Source organism: Fulmarus glacialis, unplaced genomic scaffold (genome assembly GCF_000690835.1).
Source record: "Fulmarus glacialis isolate BGI_N327 unplaced genomic scaffold, ASM69083v1 scaffold5289, whole genome shotgun sequence".
Lineage (NCBI taxonomy): Eukaryota > Metazoa > Chordata > Aves > Procellariiformes > Procellariidae > Fulmarus > Fulmarus glacialis.
In genome coordinates, this window is record NW_009233762.1 from 16,484 (window position 1) to 35,787 (window position 19,304).

At 36.9% G+C, this 19,304-nt stretch overlaps 1 protein-coding gene across 1 annotated transcript in view; it reads right to left on the bottom strand.

Moving 5' to 3' along the window:
- Positions 1–19,082, bottom strand: part of LOC104082330 (dynein heavy chain 5, axonemal-like) — a gene marked incomplete at its 3' end in the record, with an annotated part of 32,967 nt that extends 13,885 nt beyond the window's left edge. Inside the window, exons 1-11 of the mRNA XM_009585425.1 lie at positions 19,076–19,082; positions 17,698–17,885; positions 16,924–17,118; positions 16,113–16,247; positions 15,193–15,300; positions 10,378–10,531; positions 8,565–8,711; positions 6,533–6,774; positions 1,319–1,495; positions 634–838; positions 19–161 (exon numbers count right to left, since the gene is read on the bottom strand). Of these exons, the coding sequence (XP_009583720.1) occupies positions 19–161; positions 634–838; positions 1,319–1,495; positions 6,533–6,774; positions 8,565–8,711; positions 10,378–10,531; positions 15,193–15,300; positions 16,113–16,247; positions 16,924–17,118; positions 17,698–17,885; positions 19,076–19,082 (1,701 nt within the window). The remainder of the gene's footprint in view (positions 1–18; positions 162–633; positions 839–1,318; positions 1,496–6,532; positions 6,775–8,564; positions 8,712–10,377; positions 10,532–15,192; positions 15,301–16,112; positions 16,248–16,923; positions 17,119–17,697; positions 17,886–19,075) is intronic.
- Positions 19,083–19,304: the final 222 nt, after the last annotated feature.

A 19,304-nucleotide genomic window follows, 5' to 3' on the forward strand; every position in this document is an offset into this window, starting at 1 on the left:
GAAATATAGAAAAAGTACCTTGCCCTGTTTCGCGATGGTTTCAATAAGGAAATCCATTCTCACATTGTCAACATTAGGCACAAGAATGGAGCCGTACTCTGGAGTGCTGCTACTGGGATATACATACTCTTCAACACATGTATTCCAATGCATCCATTTACCTAATAAGAAAGAAACAAAGTTAATGTTTTAGAAATACATCGTTGTTTCTTTTATTTTCCATTGAGTTGACTCGTCTGTCAGTGCCTTTGTCTCACATACAGTAATACCAGTCTGTAAAATCAGACCAAAATTATAGAATCATATAATCACAGAATCTCTCAAGTTGGATCTAAGAGGCTTACTACATAAATTATGACAAGGACAAGGCTTATCTATTTTTGTTCACTTGACAATTCATCGGCTCAAAGTCCATGCAGCTTTCTGTAGCAATATATCCACACTCTGATTTCTCACAGGAAACAGGGGAAAGCTTTATACAGCATTACCAGTAAAGTGTAGCTGTAAAACAAAACTTGCTAAGGAAGACAAAAGAAGGTAAGCTACAAAAACTTCTGAATTAATTCTCTAAAGAAGCACAATTTTAAAATTACTTTTAAGTTTTACCCCATACCACCCAGCTGGGTTACTAACCGTCAGATGCCACATAATAATCAAACATGGTATCTTCACTGCCTTCTGGGATACAGGGAAGATCAAGATTTATTGTTGCATGGTTTCGAAGCCAGTGCTCCATTTTGCATCTGTCTTCCAGTTCTAGTAATGCTCCTACACTCCACATAAGAGAGAAGATGTACAGCCTTTCCAAGTATTTTGGAGTCAATTCCCCTCCTTGCTCCTGAAGGATTGAGTTAGGTTTTTATTTTCAATAGCCTAAAAATTCTATTTGATAATCATTAGTAACACCAGGTTAAAAGCCTTCAGTCATGTTTAAATTTACTGACATCTTCGTCAACGTACAGACTGAATCAATATCAAGTAGGCCACAAAATATAGAAAAGCACCCTGTAAATATCACCCATTACAGCATTTGATCTGTTTAAGTTCTAGTTTATAATCTGATAACAATCCACCCAAAAAAACCTGAAGGAAAAATGCTGTCTCATGCATGCTACATGTCAGTGCTTGACATCAAATCCAAATGTGAAAGAGGGCACATCCTAGCTATTATTTTCTAAAGAAAAAGAAGGTATTCCTTACTAACCTGCATCTTCATTTATATTCCAAGTCATCAAAGAATCTCCTTTCTACATAACCTCATGACTTAAAATTATCTCCATTAGATTAAGTAAATATTAAAAAATCCACACTACTTTACCTTAGGTGGGATAAGGCCTTGCATCATATTAATGCTCTGCATAATCACAAAGGATTCCAACATCTCAGTCTTGCATTGCAGAGACTGAATGCTGAAGCGGTGTAAGTCTGGGAATGATGAAGAATACAGCTGACGTAAAATTTCAGCTTCTTGGAAGGAACGTCTTTTCAAAAATCCCTGTTACAAAGCACAGTGAGAAAATAAATTTTGTTCCCAATGCAAGTCTCAGTAAATTCAACTCTATTAATTCAACAGGTCTGGTGAGGATGGAAAGTTGATTTCTTTTTGGGGGGGCTCAGATTTCCTGTCTGTTGGGCAGGATTTGGCTAGCAGAAGGTCAAACTTTACCTAAGTATGCATAATTCCTACTGGATGTTAAACATGGATATTGAAGAAAAAAAACACTTTAAAATTTTCAACAGCATAAAAATCATTCTTTTCAAATATTTTTTAATCACAATGGCTGTTGAAGGTATACAACAACTCTGCAAAGAAAGAATATCACGTGTACTGAACACAAGTTTGATTTATTCTGTACGTTAGTTTCTAGCAGTGATACAGGGTACCCCAGAAACATCTGGCAGTTGCAGAAAAAAAGTTAGGATTTCAGGAGGGGATGTCTGCTGGTGTGTGTAGCATTTTTATTGTGCATATCAGTATCTGTAATGCTGGATAAACAAAAACTAATTAAAACTACCTATTTTTCAAGATCATAGAACAAGATTTGTTCTTTGATGCCTTTATCTCAAAGTAGTAACCTGCTTCGAGTTACCCAGAAGCTTTCTCTCATATATGTGGCAGACTGCTTCTCATTTACTTCCCATGAATTTATTTCCTAATAAAATACACTTATCAGCAAAAACACTTGCAGATTCTTCCCCAAAATTCAAACTAAAATTTGGCACAAATTGAAATCAAATAAATTCAATTTAAACATAAGAAAAAACTTTTTGCTGTTTTTGTGAGGGTGGTCAAACACTGGAAGAGGCTTCTCAATGAGCTTCTTGGAGTCTCCATCTCAAAACTCAACAGGACACAGTCCTGAGCAACCTACTCTAGTTGACTCTGCTTTGAGTGAGGCGAGTTCAACTACACGAACTCCAGAGGTCCCTTCCAACTTCAGCTATTTTGTGCTTCTGTGATCCTTTTTTACATTTCTATCTTCATAATCTTTTGAAGCTCTATCTTTTACTGCCCAAAGTAAATAAACTCTGGGACTGATTACAAATAGGTAGATATATGAAAAAGCTTTCTAGAATCAGATAGGTGGAAAACAAAGTGCTAAAGATTAAATGGCAGAACCACTTAAAATAGATATCTGGAACTTCACCAGCTGTTCAGAAAATATTAGGGGTAAGTAGAAAAGTTGGTAAAATGTTTTTGCTTTGGAGGAGGTTGATGAGTAATGGATCAAATACCTTTGATCACTTTGCAAAAGCTGCTTAAGAAGCATGTTAGACAAGAACAGCAATATGAAAAGTTTGAGATCTATTTCACTGAATTTGGAAATTGCTTATGTCATCCCAATAGGCTGCTATATTTAGTTGCTTATAAACTGTAAGGATGGGAAATCTAAATATATACAACAACTTCCTGAGCTATTCGTATTTGTTTTTAATTATTTTTCAAGGTTCTTCTGAAATATCAACAAATACTATGTTTCATTCAGCATCTGAGAATTAGGAACTAAAGAAAGAAAATTCCATTTAATTCTATTACAAAAGTAAGGAAATTCTCTAGTGAACAATGCGAGATTAACATCTACCCTGATCTGCTGGAATATGTAGTATATTGCACTACAAAATAGATTTAAAAGGAGATGTGCTGAAAGAGCCATCAAGATATTTTATTTATGAAGTAAAACCAAACCAAACAAAAAACAAATAAATGCTATTGGCTCAAATGATAAGTAACTATAGGTTGTAATTTTATAGCCAATTTTGGGGGGGGAGAGGAAGGGAGGTTGGAAGGGTTGTTTCATGGCTGAAATGAAGGTAATTTGTTTTGTGTTATCCAAAACCAAACCAAACCAAAACAAAAAAACATGTTGTTCTTTTCCTTTTGACTGTTGCTACCACCAAAATAAATTAAAAGCATAAGGTCATGGATTAAGTGAAACTACTTCCATGCAACACTTACTTCAACACAACTAAATTTAGTCTGCATATCACTAAAGTGAGGAGGTAAATCATGACTGATAAAGCAAAATAAAATGCTCTTCTTTGGTTTTGCTGTCTTTGCAGCTGAATCTAAGCTCAATTTAAACTGAAACGTTCAAGAAGTTGTCTGCAAATTAACCAATGCAAGGAGGCAAAGCTGTGAGAACCTAACATCAGTAGGCCCTATGCAGTGCTATAAGTACAGAAAGGAACAACACAAGTGGAATCTCATGGGAGCCACTGTCCTATATGCATAATATATACTTACGCTTTCCCAAGTATCCATATTAGTTTAAAAAAAAAAAAGTAAAGCCTTGCAGTAATAGACATAAGGCACTTGTGTTGACTGCATGGATTTGTATTGGTAAAACTTCAATAACAGCCAAATTTTTAGGGAACTTATTAAACACTTTTTTTTTTCCTAACAGGAACGCAAACATTTTGGACTTGGCAAAGAAACCCATCAAATGAATTAGTGATGATTCTCAAGTGTTACTAAGTAGCTGTGGTTGAACAGCCAGCTCCATATGATTTAGTATCATTCTAAAAGGGAGAGGCTCTAAGCCCTATTAGAGAAATATGCTAACAACCCTCACAAGCAGCAAACCTCCATAGGCAACATATCACAGCACATGGGTGCCTCCATCACAGGAGGGAGTCTCTGATGACAATCACACTCCTTTTCCTCTTAATTTGTTGAGGCTAAGCTGGGTTCTGATGCTTCCCCTAGTGGATCTTGTTGCTCCTCACCTATCCTCAGGGCATTACACCTGACCTGCCATTTCAGATCTGCAGGTGGAAAAGAAACCTCGCTTCTGTTGCCAGAAATCACAAGTTTACAGCCTTCCTCATCTTGGGAGTTTCTGTTCACCAAAGCTTTGAATGTGGTCTCTCACTCACTCTCCATTACAGGGCTAGGGATCTTGAGTCTGCAGTGTCTCTGCAAAGATCCTGCTGATCTGGTTATCTTCCCTGAAGGCACACAAGTCTTCTCATCCCTTCCCACAGCTCCTTCACGTGATAACTCCATGCCCAGGGCACACTTCCCCTGGGGCGGCTCCACTGTCTCCAGCCCCAGGAAGAGGCACCAGGCACTGCCTGCCACTCAGGGCTTGGACAGCAGCGTACTGTCTCTCTCTTGATTTCCGTCTGTGCTGAAACCTCTAATACGCTAAGGACAGTTGTTCTAGGCAGTGCCACAGACCATGCCCCATGGTATGTCAACTTTTTTTCCATTGCCAGACAAATCAGGGATTTATGGACAAGGAATCTGGTTATAAACAAGCAAGCTATATAAGACTTACAAGCTTGAGAAGCTTTATGGATTAAAACAATAAGAAATCTGCAAATAATACAGAGTAATCATTACAAAAGGCTTCCTCAACTACTAACATCTGAAAGTTAATATGAAGCCAATTGTATTTTCATCTGGCTAGTTAAGCAACACTGTCTACATGAGCACTAGTCGTATTTTCCACAGGTGTTCTACTTGATTTGGAAGGTGAAATGAGTGAATGAGACTGTGAAACATTCATTTTAAAAATTATTAAAAAAACTTGTTCATGTGATACTTTCTAGAAAGGAGGACAGTAAAATTCAGTCTGTCAGCTCATAGTAACCTGTGAAGTTTTGTTCTTTTAAGTCTGCAAACAAGGCGGTAAATATGCTACAAGGGCCTGCATGATGTTGTAATTTCATAAACAGGAATACTAAATTATTCCTAGCTTAAAATTAAAGTTTAAAGCCCATATAAAGGAATGTTAATTTGGGATTATACAGAAGAAAGGTATATTAACTTGGTTTTCAGGAGAAGGTAATAAAGTAATTCTCTCTATGATCACAGGAATCAGTGTCTTAGTCACAAGGAAGAAAGTTTTAGGTTTTGATACTCATGAGACAGTCTATGTTTCATCAAAGAAAAATAACATCAACAAAATATTCTCAGTAAGACCCACTAGACAAGAAAAAAATAAAGAGAAAATAAATGAATATTTCTTCTAATTTAATTTTTTTTAAAGTGTTAATTCTGAGAAGCCTACTTCACCAATATATTTCTAAGGCAATACAGGGCTTAAGAACAAAAAAAAAAAAAAAAATCTGAGACCAACTTTTTTTTACTGCTATTTTCTCCACTGTTTTCTTAAAGGGAAGAAAACTGGAATTAAATGTTGAAAGTTTTGTTGAACGATATTACTACGGAGCATTAGGTAGATTTGTGAGAACTCATATTTCAACTTTACCAAGATATTTGCTACATGAAAAAACCCATAGTATGCTCAAGTCTTTAAATGTATCCTTCACTATATTATTACCAGCATTCAGTCAAGATGAGGATTTTTTTTTTTCTGGTTTTTGGAAGATGGAAGATGACGTATACAAAAAAAACCTCACTTTATAAATCACTTTGAAATCTGAATATGTTGTATGCTGTTATTCCCTCCAAAGCACACCTATAACATGTTCTGTTTTTGTAAACGATTCATTCCATGCCAGAGAGAGAGCAACCACTACTTGGTTCTTCAGACATTTTGCTTCTAGAAATGTTAACAGACAACTTAACCAGGTAGGAACATCAATTTAAAAATTACATACTTTGATGCTGCATTGACTTTATTTCTGGTTCTAAATCCCAGCTGCAATTAATTTTAAGAAATATCAAGAAAACTTATATTTTCTTCCTGAATCAGCCTGTTTACTCTTTCTTCTTCCTTGGTCTGAAGCTGTACTAGGGGCTGCCAGGTAGTTGGTATTTTGACAACCGAGTTGTTCTTCAATTGCATAAAATACCTTAAATTACAAATTTGTTCCAAAGTGAAATATCCATGTTTTTAAAAGCGTAATATGTTGACTATGTTCCTGAAAAAAATACATTATTCACTTTTGTATAAACTACCAGAAACATTGCTATATTAAATACTGACCTGTAAGTTTATACAGTGTAAAAGCTATTTCATAGCAAAGGTCACAAAATTAGGTCCTAAAGTAACAACAGTGAAGTGTTGAATAAGTAACCAGTAAAACTTTCAATACATAAACATTCACTTAGCTACCGTACCTCAAGGATAGGGCTCCAGTTGAGAACTGATGAGCTCATGAATACCATCCCATTCCTTGAAACTGTTGCTGGAGAAGCATTATCAATATTATGAGGTTCAAAGACTATTTTGCAATTTGGTGCCATAGGTATCCGATCTCCGTTTGCTAGTGTTAGAGTTCTGTTATCATCCAGGACAGAATTAAGGTTCTCAATCCAAATAGCATCAACTGGACCATCAAGAACTATCCAGATGTGGTCACCTATAATCCAAAATAACAGATAAAAATGCCTGTGGAGGAAGTTCTAGTTTCTTTCAAGGACCAGTTTCTTCTCTCCACAAACAAATTTTGAACTAATTCTGAATTCATGCAAACAGCTAGAATCTCAGCTTTTAATACAATTACCATTTCCATTACTCAATTTCAATTAAGTACTTGATTTCATCACATATTGATAATAATTATCCATTGCTCAGTATATAAAGTGTCATCAGCGTAAGTCATGTTTGTAATAGTCTGAAACAGTTTTATGGATCCAGTCTTCAACACAGTAATAAATTAGGTTTATTTCAACTTACATAAGACAACATAAAGAAGATAGGAACTATAGATCTGTTTAAAACCACCATTCATTTGTTTCCAAAGGGTTTGTGTAAATGTAGTGAGATTAAATGAAAGGAACACTTGAAAAATCAGTCTCTCAATTAGCTTGCTCACTTTCATAAGTAAAAGAGGTCCATTAGGGGAAGATTCTTGTTGTTCATTCTCCTGCTTGTAAACTTGATCCAGTTCTCCTTGAAGTTTTTCCAGGTCTTTCCATTTAGTAACAGAAATGTATCTTAAAGCCTGCCTCTGTTTCCTAGGAGGGCTTGGGTCTGTCCTGCTCACCTCACCTGAGCAAGAGGCCCTGGCTGGAAAGGGATCCCCCCTTGGCTTCTGGCTTCCCGTCCCTTAGGGAGTAGCCAGCCCTGCTGTGCATTGCTGGATGGCTCTTAATTCAGAGACGGTTCCACTCTCATCTGCCTTCTGAGTGAATCCTCACTGTCTAGGCATAGGTGGCTTGGTGCGTTGCTAGGTGTGAACCAAGAAGGTTCCGGATAAGAAACTTTTTCACCTCTAAGGCAAATAATTTTATATTTAGAGGCTTTTCATAGCTACAGGGCAGGCATCTCAGGCATGAGATGGTCTCGAGTTCACTTCATAAAGAGACATTACAGAAGTGTTGCAAACAGTGAATCTGAGGAAGTCATGTGAGTGTGCTAATTTATATTTCATGTTGAGGGAAAAAATAGAAAAATCAACAGTTAATGCTATGCTACATTCTCAAGGGTGCTACATTTCTAGATTTGAAACAAAACCAACAAAATTAAATCCAAAAGTATTTTCTATTTGTATCCTTAAAGACTAAGAATTTTTGCCTGAAAATTGACAGTGCAACAAATGTTAGGATTTTTTTTTTTTTCCCCTTTAATCCTTAAAGCCTAATGATAAGGTCACATACTAATATTCATACAAAATAAGGAAGAATCCGTCTAGCATCAAACTATCAAGGCCTCTCCTTTAGTTAATATAGCAGTCTAAGAATATATGCCAGCATTATTTTAGCAGAAACTAGTTGCCTAAATAGAATTATCTAGTGCCATTTGAGATGGACTATGGTATGTGCAGGGCTAGCAGGTATGACACAAAGGACATTCACACCCTTCTAGTACGGCAGCTGGAGACCAGGTAGAAATTCTGACAGCACCAAAATTTCTTATCGTATACCAGTGTTGGGGGAACTGACTCTTACCTTCCACTTTTCTTCCATACAAGGGCCTATCATTTGAAAGAGAGGGATCAGCAAGTTCAGTGAAACAGTATTTGCTACACTACACAGTTTGAACACAAAGCGTTTAGAACAGAGGCTATACAATAGACAGAAGTTCTTGCAGCAATACTCCAATGCTTCCAAGTAAAAAAAGAAAGAAAAAAAAAAAGTCTGCTAATGTGCTTTAGAGAGATGCCTTGCAGCTTGTTTTGTTTTTGTAGGAAATTGTTTTTCATCATACCTTTCTTGGCTCTTAAAGTTTTTCTCCAGAGTGTTGAAAATATTCCATCTGTCCAGTCATTTGTTGCCACATCGAGACGACCAAACATTTGTGGAGCAGTTATAGCTTTAGGATTCATTCTCATTTCACGATGTGGCTGTCCACAATCTATGAAGGCAGATCATCAGTTAGTTTTGGTATTTCTTTTCAACAGAGAACTTTGACAAATTCAAAATCATTACATCTAAATGTAAGGTTTAATATGCATTCACCATTATAAGAAGTTGTGTATTTACTTGGAAAACTTATCTCTTGCTATATATCAATATTTGTTAATTGGAGCCACCAAAATTTGAAGTAGAACAAAGTTCTGAAACTTTTGAAAGTACAATTCACATTTCATAAATTCATCGGAAACAGAAGAGCAGCAAGATGAAATTTATTCAAGGTTTAGTTTAATATTTTGAAGGCTTATCAAGCAATAGAACTTTAAAGCCTTTGGTTTGGATGCACTTTTTTAAAACCCAATGACTAAATACCAGACAGATGCTCCACATGATTGATTGTTTTTTGGTTTTCCCTGTTATGCACTTGCATGCACCTTGGAATAGGCAAAGTATATATTGGCATATCTCTGTGAAGTCTCTTAGGCAGCTAAATTCTATCAAGCCATACCATGACCATATAACCTTTACATTTTCCTCATTAACAACAGCTTAAAAACTCCTATGCCAGACATCTTTAGAAAAGCCAAATTTAAAACTTAATCAGGATTCAGTAATAAGATGTTGAAAGAAAGAGCTAAAAAAATTACTTATCTTAAAATCTTAATTATAATCAGAGTTCCCTAACATGTAAGATAGAAGCCTGGCAAATCAGGTAGTTTTACATTTCATGAGGTTATGCCAGAAGATCAGCTTGAAAAAAGGATTGTGGTGGCTTTATCTTGGTAGTAGTTCACATCTCAGTGCTACAAAAATATAGGAAAATAGTATAATGCAACTATCTGTTCTTTCTGCTTTTTTTCCTAAATGGAACAGGCATTTACACTGCGATGTAGAGCTTACAGTGTTTCTTAAGCACACTAAGGTACTGCATGGATGAGAGACTGGCTGAACAATTTTTTACAGAAACTATCCATTTCTGGAAAATTGTATAAGCAGCCTACTGAAGCCTGTGAAATGGGGTAACACAAGCTTACCTCAAAAGAGATGTTTTTTCTCCCCCAGCTATGAGCTTTTAGTTTAGTAAGATCAAACAGAAGTTCTTCCACTAATATTTTTAGAAATACAGAGGACAAAACACACACTCCTCAAGCGTCCAGCCAGGACACAAAATGAATATCCTTGAAGACTTTGTCACTGCCTAAACCAGGAACTACCTCCTAGCAGCAAAAAATGATAAAGTAGTTATTTTATACTACAGATAAAGACCCTGTCTTATGAATTGTGTTCAAAAAGGACTAAATACTTATGATTAGGGGAAGGTTTCAGTATTACCTCAGCCAAACCTGGGAGATGCTTTAATCACTTGTCTGAGCTGTCTACCCAGACAATACTCCTCTTTCTCAATGTTTCTAGAATAAGAACTTCTGATATAAGTATCATAATATGGAAAATAGGATACGTATTCTATTATATGACTTTGAATGTCAGACATTTTTAAGCTTTTAAAAGATACTACCACAAGAATTAGTATCACAACACACAAACTGATTCTTCCAGTAATTTATTCTCACGATGAAGTAATTGAGGCTTTCTATGAAGAAACAATGTGATTTAAAGTTTACAATGTAACAGCTTAATAACAGTTTACAATATAAATACTCACATACCTGTCATGGCTTTCATCAAAGTGTGGATGCAAACAGTTTTTCCTGCACCACTAGGTCCTAGTGTCATCAATCCATGCCTTACTCTCTGGGTTTCAAAAAGTTGGATAACTTTCAGTTTCCAAGGAGGATGACAAACAAGTCCAGCTTCCTCCACCTACAGATTGTGACAGAAAACCAAATCACTACTATTTTAGTGCACAAGATATTTTGATGCTTGGGGGGCAGGGGGGAGGCAGAAATAAATCTATCTTCAGCACGAGACTACACTCTTGGTAAAGGTTTTTTGTATATAAAAAACTGTTTGGAAAATGAAGGGATATTTGGTATTCAAATAATGTATTCAGAAAAATAAAAGAAGATAAACCATCTCTTTTTTTTTTTAACTGTTCTTAGGGTTAAAACATCATTTTAAGGAAAAGAAAAGAATTTTAGAAACACTTTTGCTAGCTATGTCTTTCATAGCCACACAGCGTTTTCACTTGCCTCTCAGAACAGTTGCCTTTTGATGATGATGATGACTCGTGTTTCTAAATGCTTACAATAGCCAAAAGTTTTTCTGCAAAGCATTTTGTTAAATATTTCTCAATGTACAGACAGACATTTAAGTAACTTCTTAATATCATCCTTCTAAGAAAAGACATGATGTTTTAGAATCAAATATCATATGATTGTTTACTACTTTTTACTAGTTCCAAGCTTAAAGAAGTTATCTCACTATAATGGTATTGCTATTGCTTGTGAAAGTGACCCAGCTGGAAGTGAACAAGAAAGTTTTTAGCCAGTAGAGAAATGCTAGAACTATTTCTTAAGGATTCATATCACACTACATGTTTTTGACAGTCAAAAAATTTTCTAAAAACTCAAGATCATGTTATAAAAGTGAAGCTCTGAAAATAACAATTATATTTTAATTCAAGTATATTTTAATTCAAGTATAATTATGTTCCACAAAAAAATCTCAGAAAATATTATCAGTAAAAAGAGGACTAACTTTTTACTGGTAAGATAAAACTCAGCTTTTACAATTACTGTCACATAGTCAGTTAGAACCATGGAACTGGCACTACCACTTGCTATGTTACTCGCATATCAAAGCTCATGTCAGTTCAACTTATTTATCTTGCTCTGCAAGGAAGGCAAGAACAGAGGGCAGCACAAGATTAATTCATCAACAGCAACCATGAAGTATATGCTGCCACCAACTCCTCATCACCATGAACAACACCACTGTTGAAGCAATGGAGTTTGCAAAGAACAAGAAAGACATCTGATGCACCATTTTCATGGATACACGATAAAATTCCGTTATCATTCACATCTTAACAGCTCTCACAGTTGACACCAAACCAGTCAAGCTTCCTTTCTTTCCAGTATAGAATATAGCCTTCTGATTTGTTTCCAGAGTCGACATATATTCAGTAATATATCCAAAATCTAATGATGCATCAGCAGAACATATCTGAACTGATTTCTTTCTTAACATAAAACAAGATGGTCATGTTAGCTATTCCTTCACCCTAATTCAATGCCATTAGTGGAGACTTAATCTTTTCTTAACAATTTCTAACATTCATGGATTCTGTAATAATCTTGTAAACTAGATATTTCCCTTATCGAAAAAGAAGTATGTTCACAAGCAACATGTTGACATGTTGTCTAAAGATCCGTTAACAGTTGTACATATGTACTGGGTCTGGTTGGGATGGAGTTAATTTTCTTCGTAGTAGCCCATACAGTGCCATGGTTTAGATTTGTGATCAAACAGTGTTGATAACACACCAGTGTTTTGGCTATTGCTGAACTGTTTCTCACACTGCCATGTCAGCAAGTAGGCTGGGGGTAGGCAGGAGGTTGGGAGGGAACACAGCTGGGACAGCTGACTCCGACTGACGAAAGGGATATTCCATACCATATGACATCATGCTCAGCAATAAAACTGGGGGAAAGTTTCTCCAAAGTAGCCATTGCTCAGAGACTGGCTGGTGGTGAGCAATTGCTTTTGCCTCACTTGTTTCTTTTTCTTCTTCGTTTATTAAAGTGTCTCAATCTAGACCCATGAGCTTTTTTTCCCCTCTCTTTTCCCCTTCCAAATCTCTCCCCCAACCCGCTGGGGTAAAGTGAGCAAATGACTGGGTGTTGGCTTTGCCGCCAGCTGGGGTCAACCCACCACAACATATAAACATAGACCACCACTTTAATTCAAGTAACAACTATTTCTTCATTATAATATTTTCCCAACAATTCCTGCCTCCCTTCCCTAATAAAAATAGTCCTTTTGAACTTGATTATGTGCCAACCTAGCTGTTTTCATTCTACTGAGTCATTATAGCTCTGAAAACACAGCAAAGAGCTCCATTCAATAAAAGCTTGATTCACTTCCAAGACAAACAAGATGGCCTACCATTTCTGGTTTCTCCAGATTTTAAGTTTTAACAATATGAGAAAAATATGCCAAAATAAGGTAAAAAAATTTCCAAACACTGTCATAGCACTAAAATGGTACCATGAGATCTCCCGATCTGAACTTTTGATAAATTTTGTTTTACGTAAGATAATCACAGTGCCTAAAGCTCTTCAAATTTCCAACACTGCCTCAGTATGGGCTGACATTACACCCTACTTACAAGCAAGTGATAATGGTTTGTTGTTAAAAGGGTTGACACTTTCTATGTCTGGCTTCACAGATCACCACAGTAGAGCTATGAAGACCATGTTATTAAGACCTCTTTTTCATTTATTAGGAAATGACAATTTAAAGCATGAGATTCAAGTTCTTTATAGTTTCTCCTAATAAAAGCTTAATTTGTGAGTCCTTTTTTAAAGCCAGCTGTATCAACTACAGAAAGCAAAACAGTTTTATAAACATTAGCTGATGATTCAACTCTTCCTTGTTAAGAAAGCCAGAAGCAGACCTCTTTACTTGTATCTAATCATATTAAATATAAGTAAATGAAAAGTCATATACTCAAATTCTTCAGAAATGTTGTTCTGATTTTCAATTTTTTCATGTTGGGGTTTTTTGACGGGTTGAGTTTTTTATTTCTCTGTTTAACTATTAGATAGTTATCTGAGGAATTATTGAAATTCTGGAGGAAAGTTTAATAGAGGTGATCATTTAAGTGTACATACTTCATTAACCTTCTATATCCTGTTGAAATGTTCCAAAAGATCTAATGGGAGAGGAAATGTCATTTTAGGTAAATCTTTTCTCACTGTGATGGTGCATTCCTCCCTCCCTCCTGGGCCTCTCCCAGGTCTCAGAAACTCCCGTTAAACCTCGGCCTTGGTGTAATGAGTCAGGCGGTGAAGCGTCCCTTTACTATATCAGGAACTCTTGCATAGCTGAGGTTGGGGAATGTACTGATCGTACCAGAAACTTCCGCTGCCTGGCCCAAGTGGAGGACAAGAGGGGGGATAATTGTCATTCCCTGATACCCTTATGTGAGTTGTAGCTCAAGGGGAACGATATTATTGTTACTGAAACCTTGAGAGTTTTGATGGATGACTGAAGTCAATCATCTTGCGACCCTACAAACATCGGTCCCAAGTGAGACCCTCTGAGGTCTCCTGGACCGCAGCGGACTGTGCCCAGAATCTCCCTCTGAGTGGGACGCCTCTCAGAGTTTGCAAACTCTTGAGTCTGCGATATTCAGAGGACCGTCACCAGCTGGCACAGGACCTGGGCTGCAACACTCTTCGAAGATCAACCCTCTCCCATTGAGAAATGCCAAGACATTTTACGTGAGTATTTCACTGAACTCGAGGGGGTTTTTTACAAATATATCTTTGTATATTTATCTATCTTTGTATCCGTGTGCACGTGTGTGCGAATTGATGGAAGTACCTGCTAGCAAATATAGTCTGATAAAATCTTATGATCTATCTTAAGATTGTAAATGAACCTTAGACTGCTGCTAAACACATATAATCCCTTAGATAGATACCGTTGACGAAGTCTGGGACTAGGGGTAGATCTAGCCAGGTCTACTCTGAATCTCATGACTCAACAGGAGGGTCTCCTTACCCTTTTTGTATTAGACATAAACCGTTGTCCAAGTCTGAGATTAAGATTGGATCCAGCTGGGTCTTCTCTGAACCTTGTGACTCAACAGGAGGGTCTCCCTTAACCTTTTTGTCCTCGGCCTCTGCATAAATCATTCCAACTCAATTCTAACACGATACCCAGGTTTCGGCTGGGATAGAGTTCATTTTCTTGCTAATAGCTGGTATAGTGCTGTGTTTTGGATTTAGTATGAGAATAAGGTTGATAACACACTGATGTTTTAGTTGTTGCTAAGTAGTGTTTACACTAGTCAAGGACTCCTCAGTTTCCCATGCTCTTTTCCTTTGTACGCTTCATCCACGTAGTAAGTGAACCTTGCCATCGAACTCTGTTAAGTCGCGCTTTTATAAATTTCTGTTAAAATCACTTTCTGCTAATACCATCAACAGTGATTCTTTGAGCGGCCTCTAAACCACTCATTCGCGACACTCACGCTCATGTTCCAATTGTTAGACTTCATACAAATATTAAATCCTGGGTCACAGAAGGCAAGCATATATACATACATTTTTCAAAGTGGTCACAAATGACTGACAAGAAAACCACAGGACACCACAATCACAATTCAGTGACATCCTTAAGAATAAGGTTAATAATAATATGCCAATAGTAAAGATTTATGGAAAAGCTTACTCTTCCTCTAAATAGTAAAACATATTATTACCAGCTGGGTAGATTCAACACCAATAATTTTCTTAGATGTCACATCATGATAGTTATGCCACAGCAGCACAGATCAAGAGAAACATTACCCGTTTGTCAATGGCGGCTTCCAGTTCAGGATAGCCTATTTTATCAAGCCGGATATCTGGAAACAGATCTTCAATTAGACTCAGGAATAAGGGTTCATCTTCATCAATCTAGTGAAAATCAGGGGGGAAAAAACCCCACAGGTTAAAACCTATTTTATTTATTCTAGCATATTAAAAAACAATCCCTAACTCTTGTAGAGCTAAAGAAATATTTGAAAACATAAGGAACCATCTATGGTAACCTTCTAGGTGTTAAACACTCTAGCAGGACACAGCAGAAGGAGAACATGTGATGCTTCCAATAATCAAAAGTTATTGAAAATAGATCACTAACATACAGACTGAATTTATTAAAGTAAATTTTAGCAATAACATTTATACAAATTGTAAATTATTTGTCTAAGGTGTAAAAAAGCTAATAAAGGAGATGAAGTATCACAGCAACAGAAGAGGGTTTTTTCGCCATTTAAGACAGAGGGGATGGTACTCATTACTACAATAACAGATTATTTCAAAAGAGTGACTAAACATTTTAAGTCAAAGGTTTTAAAGAGGTTACTACATAGACTTCTATTTGGTCACTTATTTCTATAGGTAGCAGGGGAAATATGTAAAAACAATTCTGAACAATTCAAGGTGTTGTGGTTTAACCCAGGTAGGCAGCCAAGCACCACACAGCCCCTCGCTCACTCCCTCCCCTGCCCCATACAAGGTACTACGAAGAAAATTAACTATCTCAGCCAAAACCAGTGCCGAAAACCATCCAGAGAATGGAACGTTTCCAAGCTAGCTTCAGTGTAAGGGCCACATCCAATCTTCTAGTGATCATCTTAACAGATTTAAATTGTATTAAAAAAAAAAAAAAACCCACATAGCTCCGAAGTGCAGTTTAATTAATTTACCAGGCCCTCGGAACTTACCAGTTTAGACAGGTTCATGTCTCTCAGCACACGCATTACAATGGTAGATTCAGTATCTGTGGGATTTGCTCTTTTTGCCGCTCCTAATGTACGTAGCACTGATAATATATTCCGCAAGCCAAAATCATAATGCACCTAGAAGATATGCAAAGTTTGGAAAAATTTTCCCCAAGTTAACGGGGATGAAACAATTCTTATTTATCATTTAAAATATGGATGTGTATGAGGAGTGGTACATATGGCACAAACGCCTCCTAACATCCAACAACTAGTCTTTGACTGTATGACTATGGACGACTTCATTCCCCACCTCTGCTACCATCTACTAAACTGTAAGGTGTGACAGAAAAAAGAAATGCAATCACAAGTCTTTGAACCAAGATAAGGTTCCCAAGGAATATTAAGAAATAAACTAGCAGTATTCTTTTGAATTCTCTGTGGACCTTGGAAACTATCTTTATTTGAGAAACATCTAAACAAGCACAGGGAGTACAAACCAAATGCCCCTCAATCCACTCTATAAGACCAACTAATACATAAGCCCTTTATTTGCCTTAATCATGACCATTCATTAAAGTTAAATCTTAATAATAAGAAGTGTTCTGAATGACAGTCCCATTCTTGTACAGATAACCTGTAGCAGGAGTTAATCCTCCAGGACAGCAGAGGGTTGCGCTACTAAACTGCAAGTGTCATTTAGCTTACTTGGTGAACATAAACTTCTCCATTTTCTTCACATAGATACTAATAATTTGTGACATCATATATAGTTTTTCCTCAAGATAATTTTTCCTCATATGAAAATATTCACCTGCTTTGACAGTTGTTCTTCACACAGCTTGTACAATGTAAAGAATTTCCTTGCCAATACAACATTAGCAATGAAACCACAACTAGCCAATTTGACACGAATTATGATTTGACGATCAGGAACCATCATAGCCACTGAACGGAAGTTGATCTTCAAGTTTTCAGGAAGTTCTTGCCGTCCAGCATATCCTGGATTCTGGAGAGAAGAACAGGTTTTGAAGTTGACTGCACCTTGCACAAACAGAAGAATGAGCAAAGGAACATGTAATCTGGTTAGAACAAAAGAGCTTTTTTGCTTTAGATCACATGTAAAAATGAATCGCCATGCAGATTTACCACCACATCTCTACAGCATTTTAGCCTCTCTTACGTCCATGAGGTATGAAAAACGTTCTACCTAAACACTTCAAATCTGTATTTGTCTTATAGGTCCTGTTTCTACTGGCTAATTCTACCTATATCTCTATGGCCATTTTTACGTATTTGTAGCAAAAAACATACTTTAGGAACCAGAATGTAGCATGCAGAAGTAATCTGATATTGAGATAACAACTTGTATTTACAATGCTGGCTGCATTTGTTAATTTCATGTGCTTGATGTCATTGAAACAAGACCCTGTAAACTGTCTTTGTAGTAACGCTCAATGTTTTCAAACTGTCAGTGAGTTCTAAGAGCTCAGTGACATAAGAGTTAGCAAGTACATTTAACATACCAGATTAGAAGCGATTATTGTACAATCATCATTGGCATATTAGAAACCTATAGAATACCTACCATAGTAAGAAAGATGCCAAATTCTGGGTTCATTTCCACATTATCTCCATCAGTAAAAATAAAGCTTTTTTTACGTTCCTTCTTACATGTCAACACAATTGCAATTTGCTGTGCAGCTACTGATAGTACTGGTAAATCAATACGATTGAATTCATCAAAGCAACCCCAAGAGCCAGACTGAGCAAGACCTTCAAAGAGAAAAGCAAGTAAGCATCTGACCATTATGTTGTTAACCCTTTTTTTGGTGCAATTCATAAGCCAAAAATCAGGTTAATCTACCTCAGGAAAAAAAAAAAATGTTTATTCTAAAGGGTCGGGAAAGGGACAAGGAGAAGAGTTTAATTCTTTTTCAAGCAAGAATGCACAAAGTTCCAAAAGTCTTCAGGTTTGTCTAGGATACTACATCCTTCAATTTCTCTCCTTCTCTCAGTATCTTGAATGTTTTGCTGTTCCTCCCTACCCATCAAAAAAAAAAATCCCTGCAACAAGTCTATGAAAATATGATGGGTTGTCAATAGCTTATTGCACAGATTAAAATGAACAATAAAGTTGCTTTCACTTGGAAAGAAGTTAGGGGTCCATCTGTGCCAGAACTGCATTCTTCCTTGGATATTTTGGGGAAAACAAAACAAAACAAAAAATAATCAACACAGTCACTTGCAACAATACAATAGTCAAGGACCTCCACTTGATCTCTAATTCGATATCTGCCATGACTGACAGGTATCAATTTCAGGTGCCTAAAAAAAACCGTCATCTGCATCTAACTTCAGTGAGCTGTGCCAATTGTTTTTAACATATATAGCACTATTCATGCACTTTCTTCAACTGATAAGAACTTTGATATTTGAAGGAGACAAAATACTGAAATCAGAATCCAACACGTTCCACCAGTTCAGCAATAAATTTCACAGCTTTCTCTTTTTGTACTGGCAGTCCTCCTTGATCATTTAAGTATCTTTATGTATCCTTTCATAAACTGAGTTATGTTTTCAGACATTTCTCTTTCTTGGAGACAGTGTTGCAAGTGTATTTTACATTCATAACAAGATATTAATTACCTGCATTTATTAAAAGGCTGAAAACCACCTGCTGATTATGTGTTGACCCTGTTTTATAAAGATGTTCTCTTAGCATTTGTAACTTTCACATAGTCCATAAAATCATATAATCACAGAATATCCTGAGTTGTAAAGGACCTCTCCATCATTTACCAGCAGTCCTGGTTAACAGGAGAGGTCCCGGATGACTGGAGGCTAGTCAATGTGACGCCCATCTACAAGAAGGGCCGGAAGGAGGATCCAGGGAACTACAGGCCGGTCAGCCTGACCTCGGTGCCAGGGAAGATTATGGAGCCGTTCGTTTTGAGGGCACTCACAAGTCATGTCCGGGACAATGTCCATGACAGGGCATCAGGCCCAGCCAGCACGGGTTCATGGAAGGCAGGTCCTGCTTGACCAACCTGATCTCCTTCTATGACCAGGTGACCCGCCTCGTGGATGAGGGAAAGGCTGTGGATGTGGTCTACCTGGACTTCAGCAAAGTCTTTGACACTGTCTCCCACGGCATTCTCCTTCTCTCACGACTTAGACAGGTACACTCTTTGC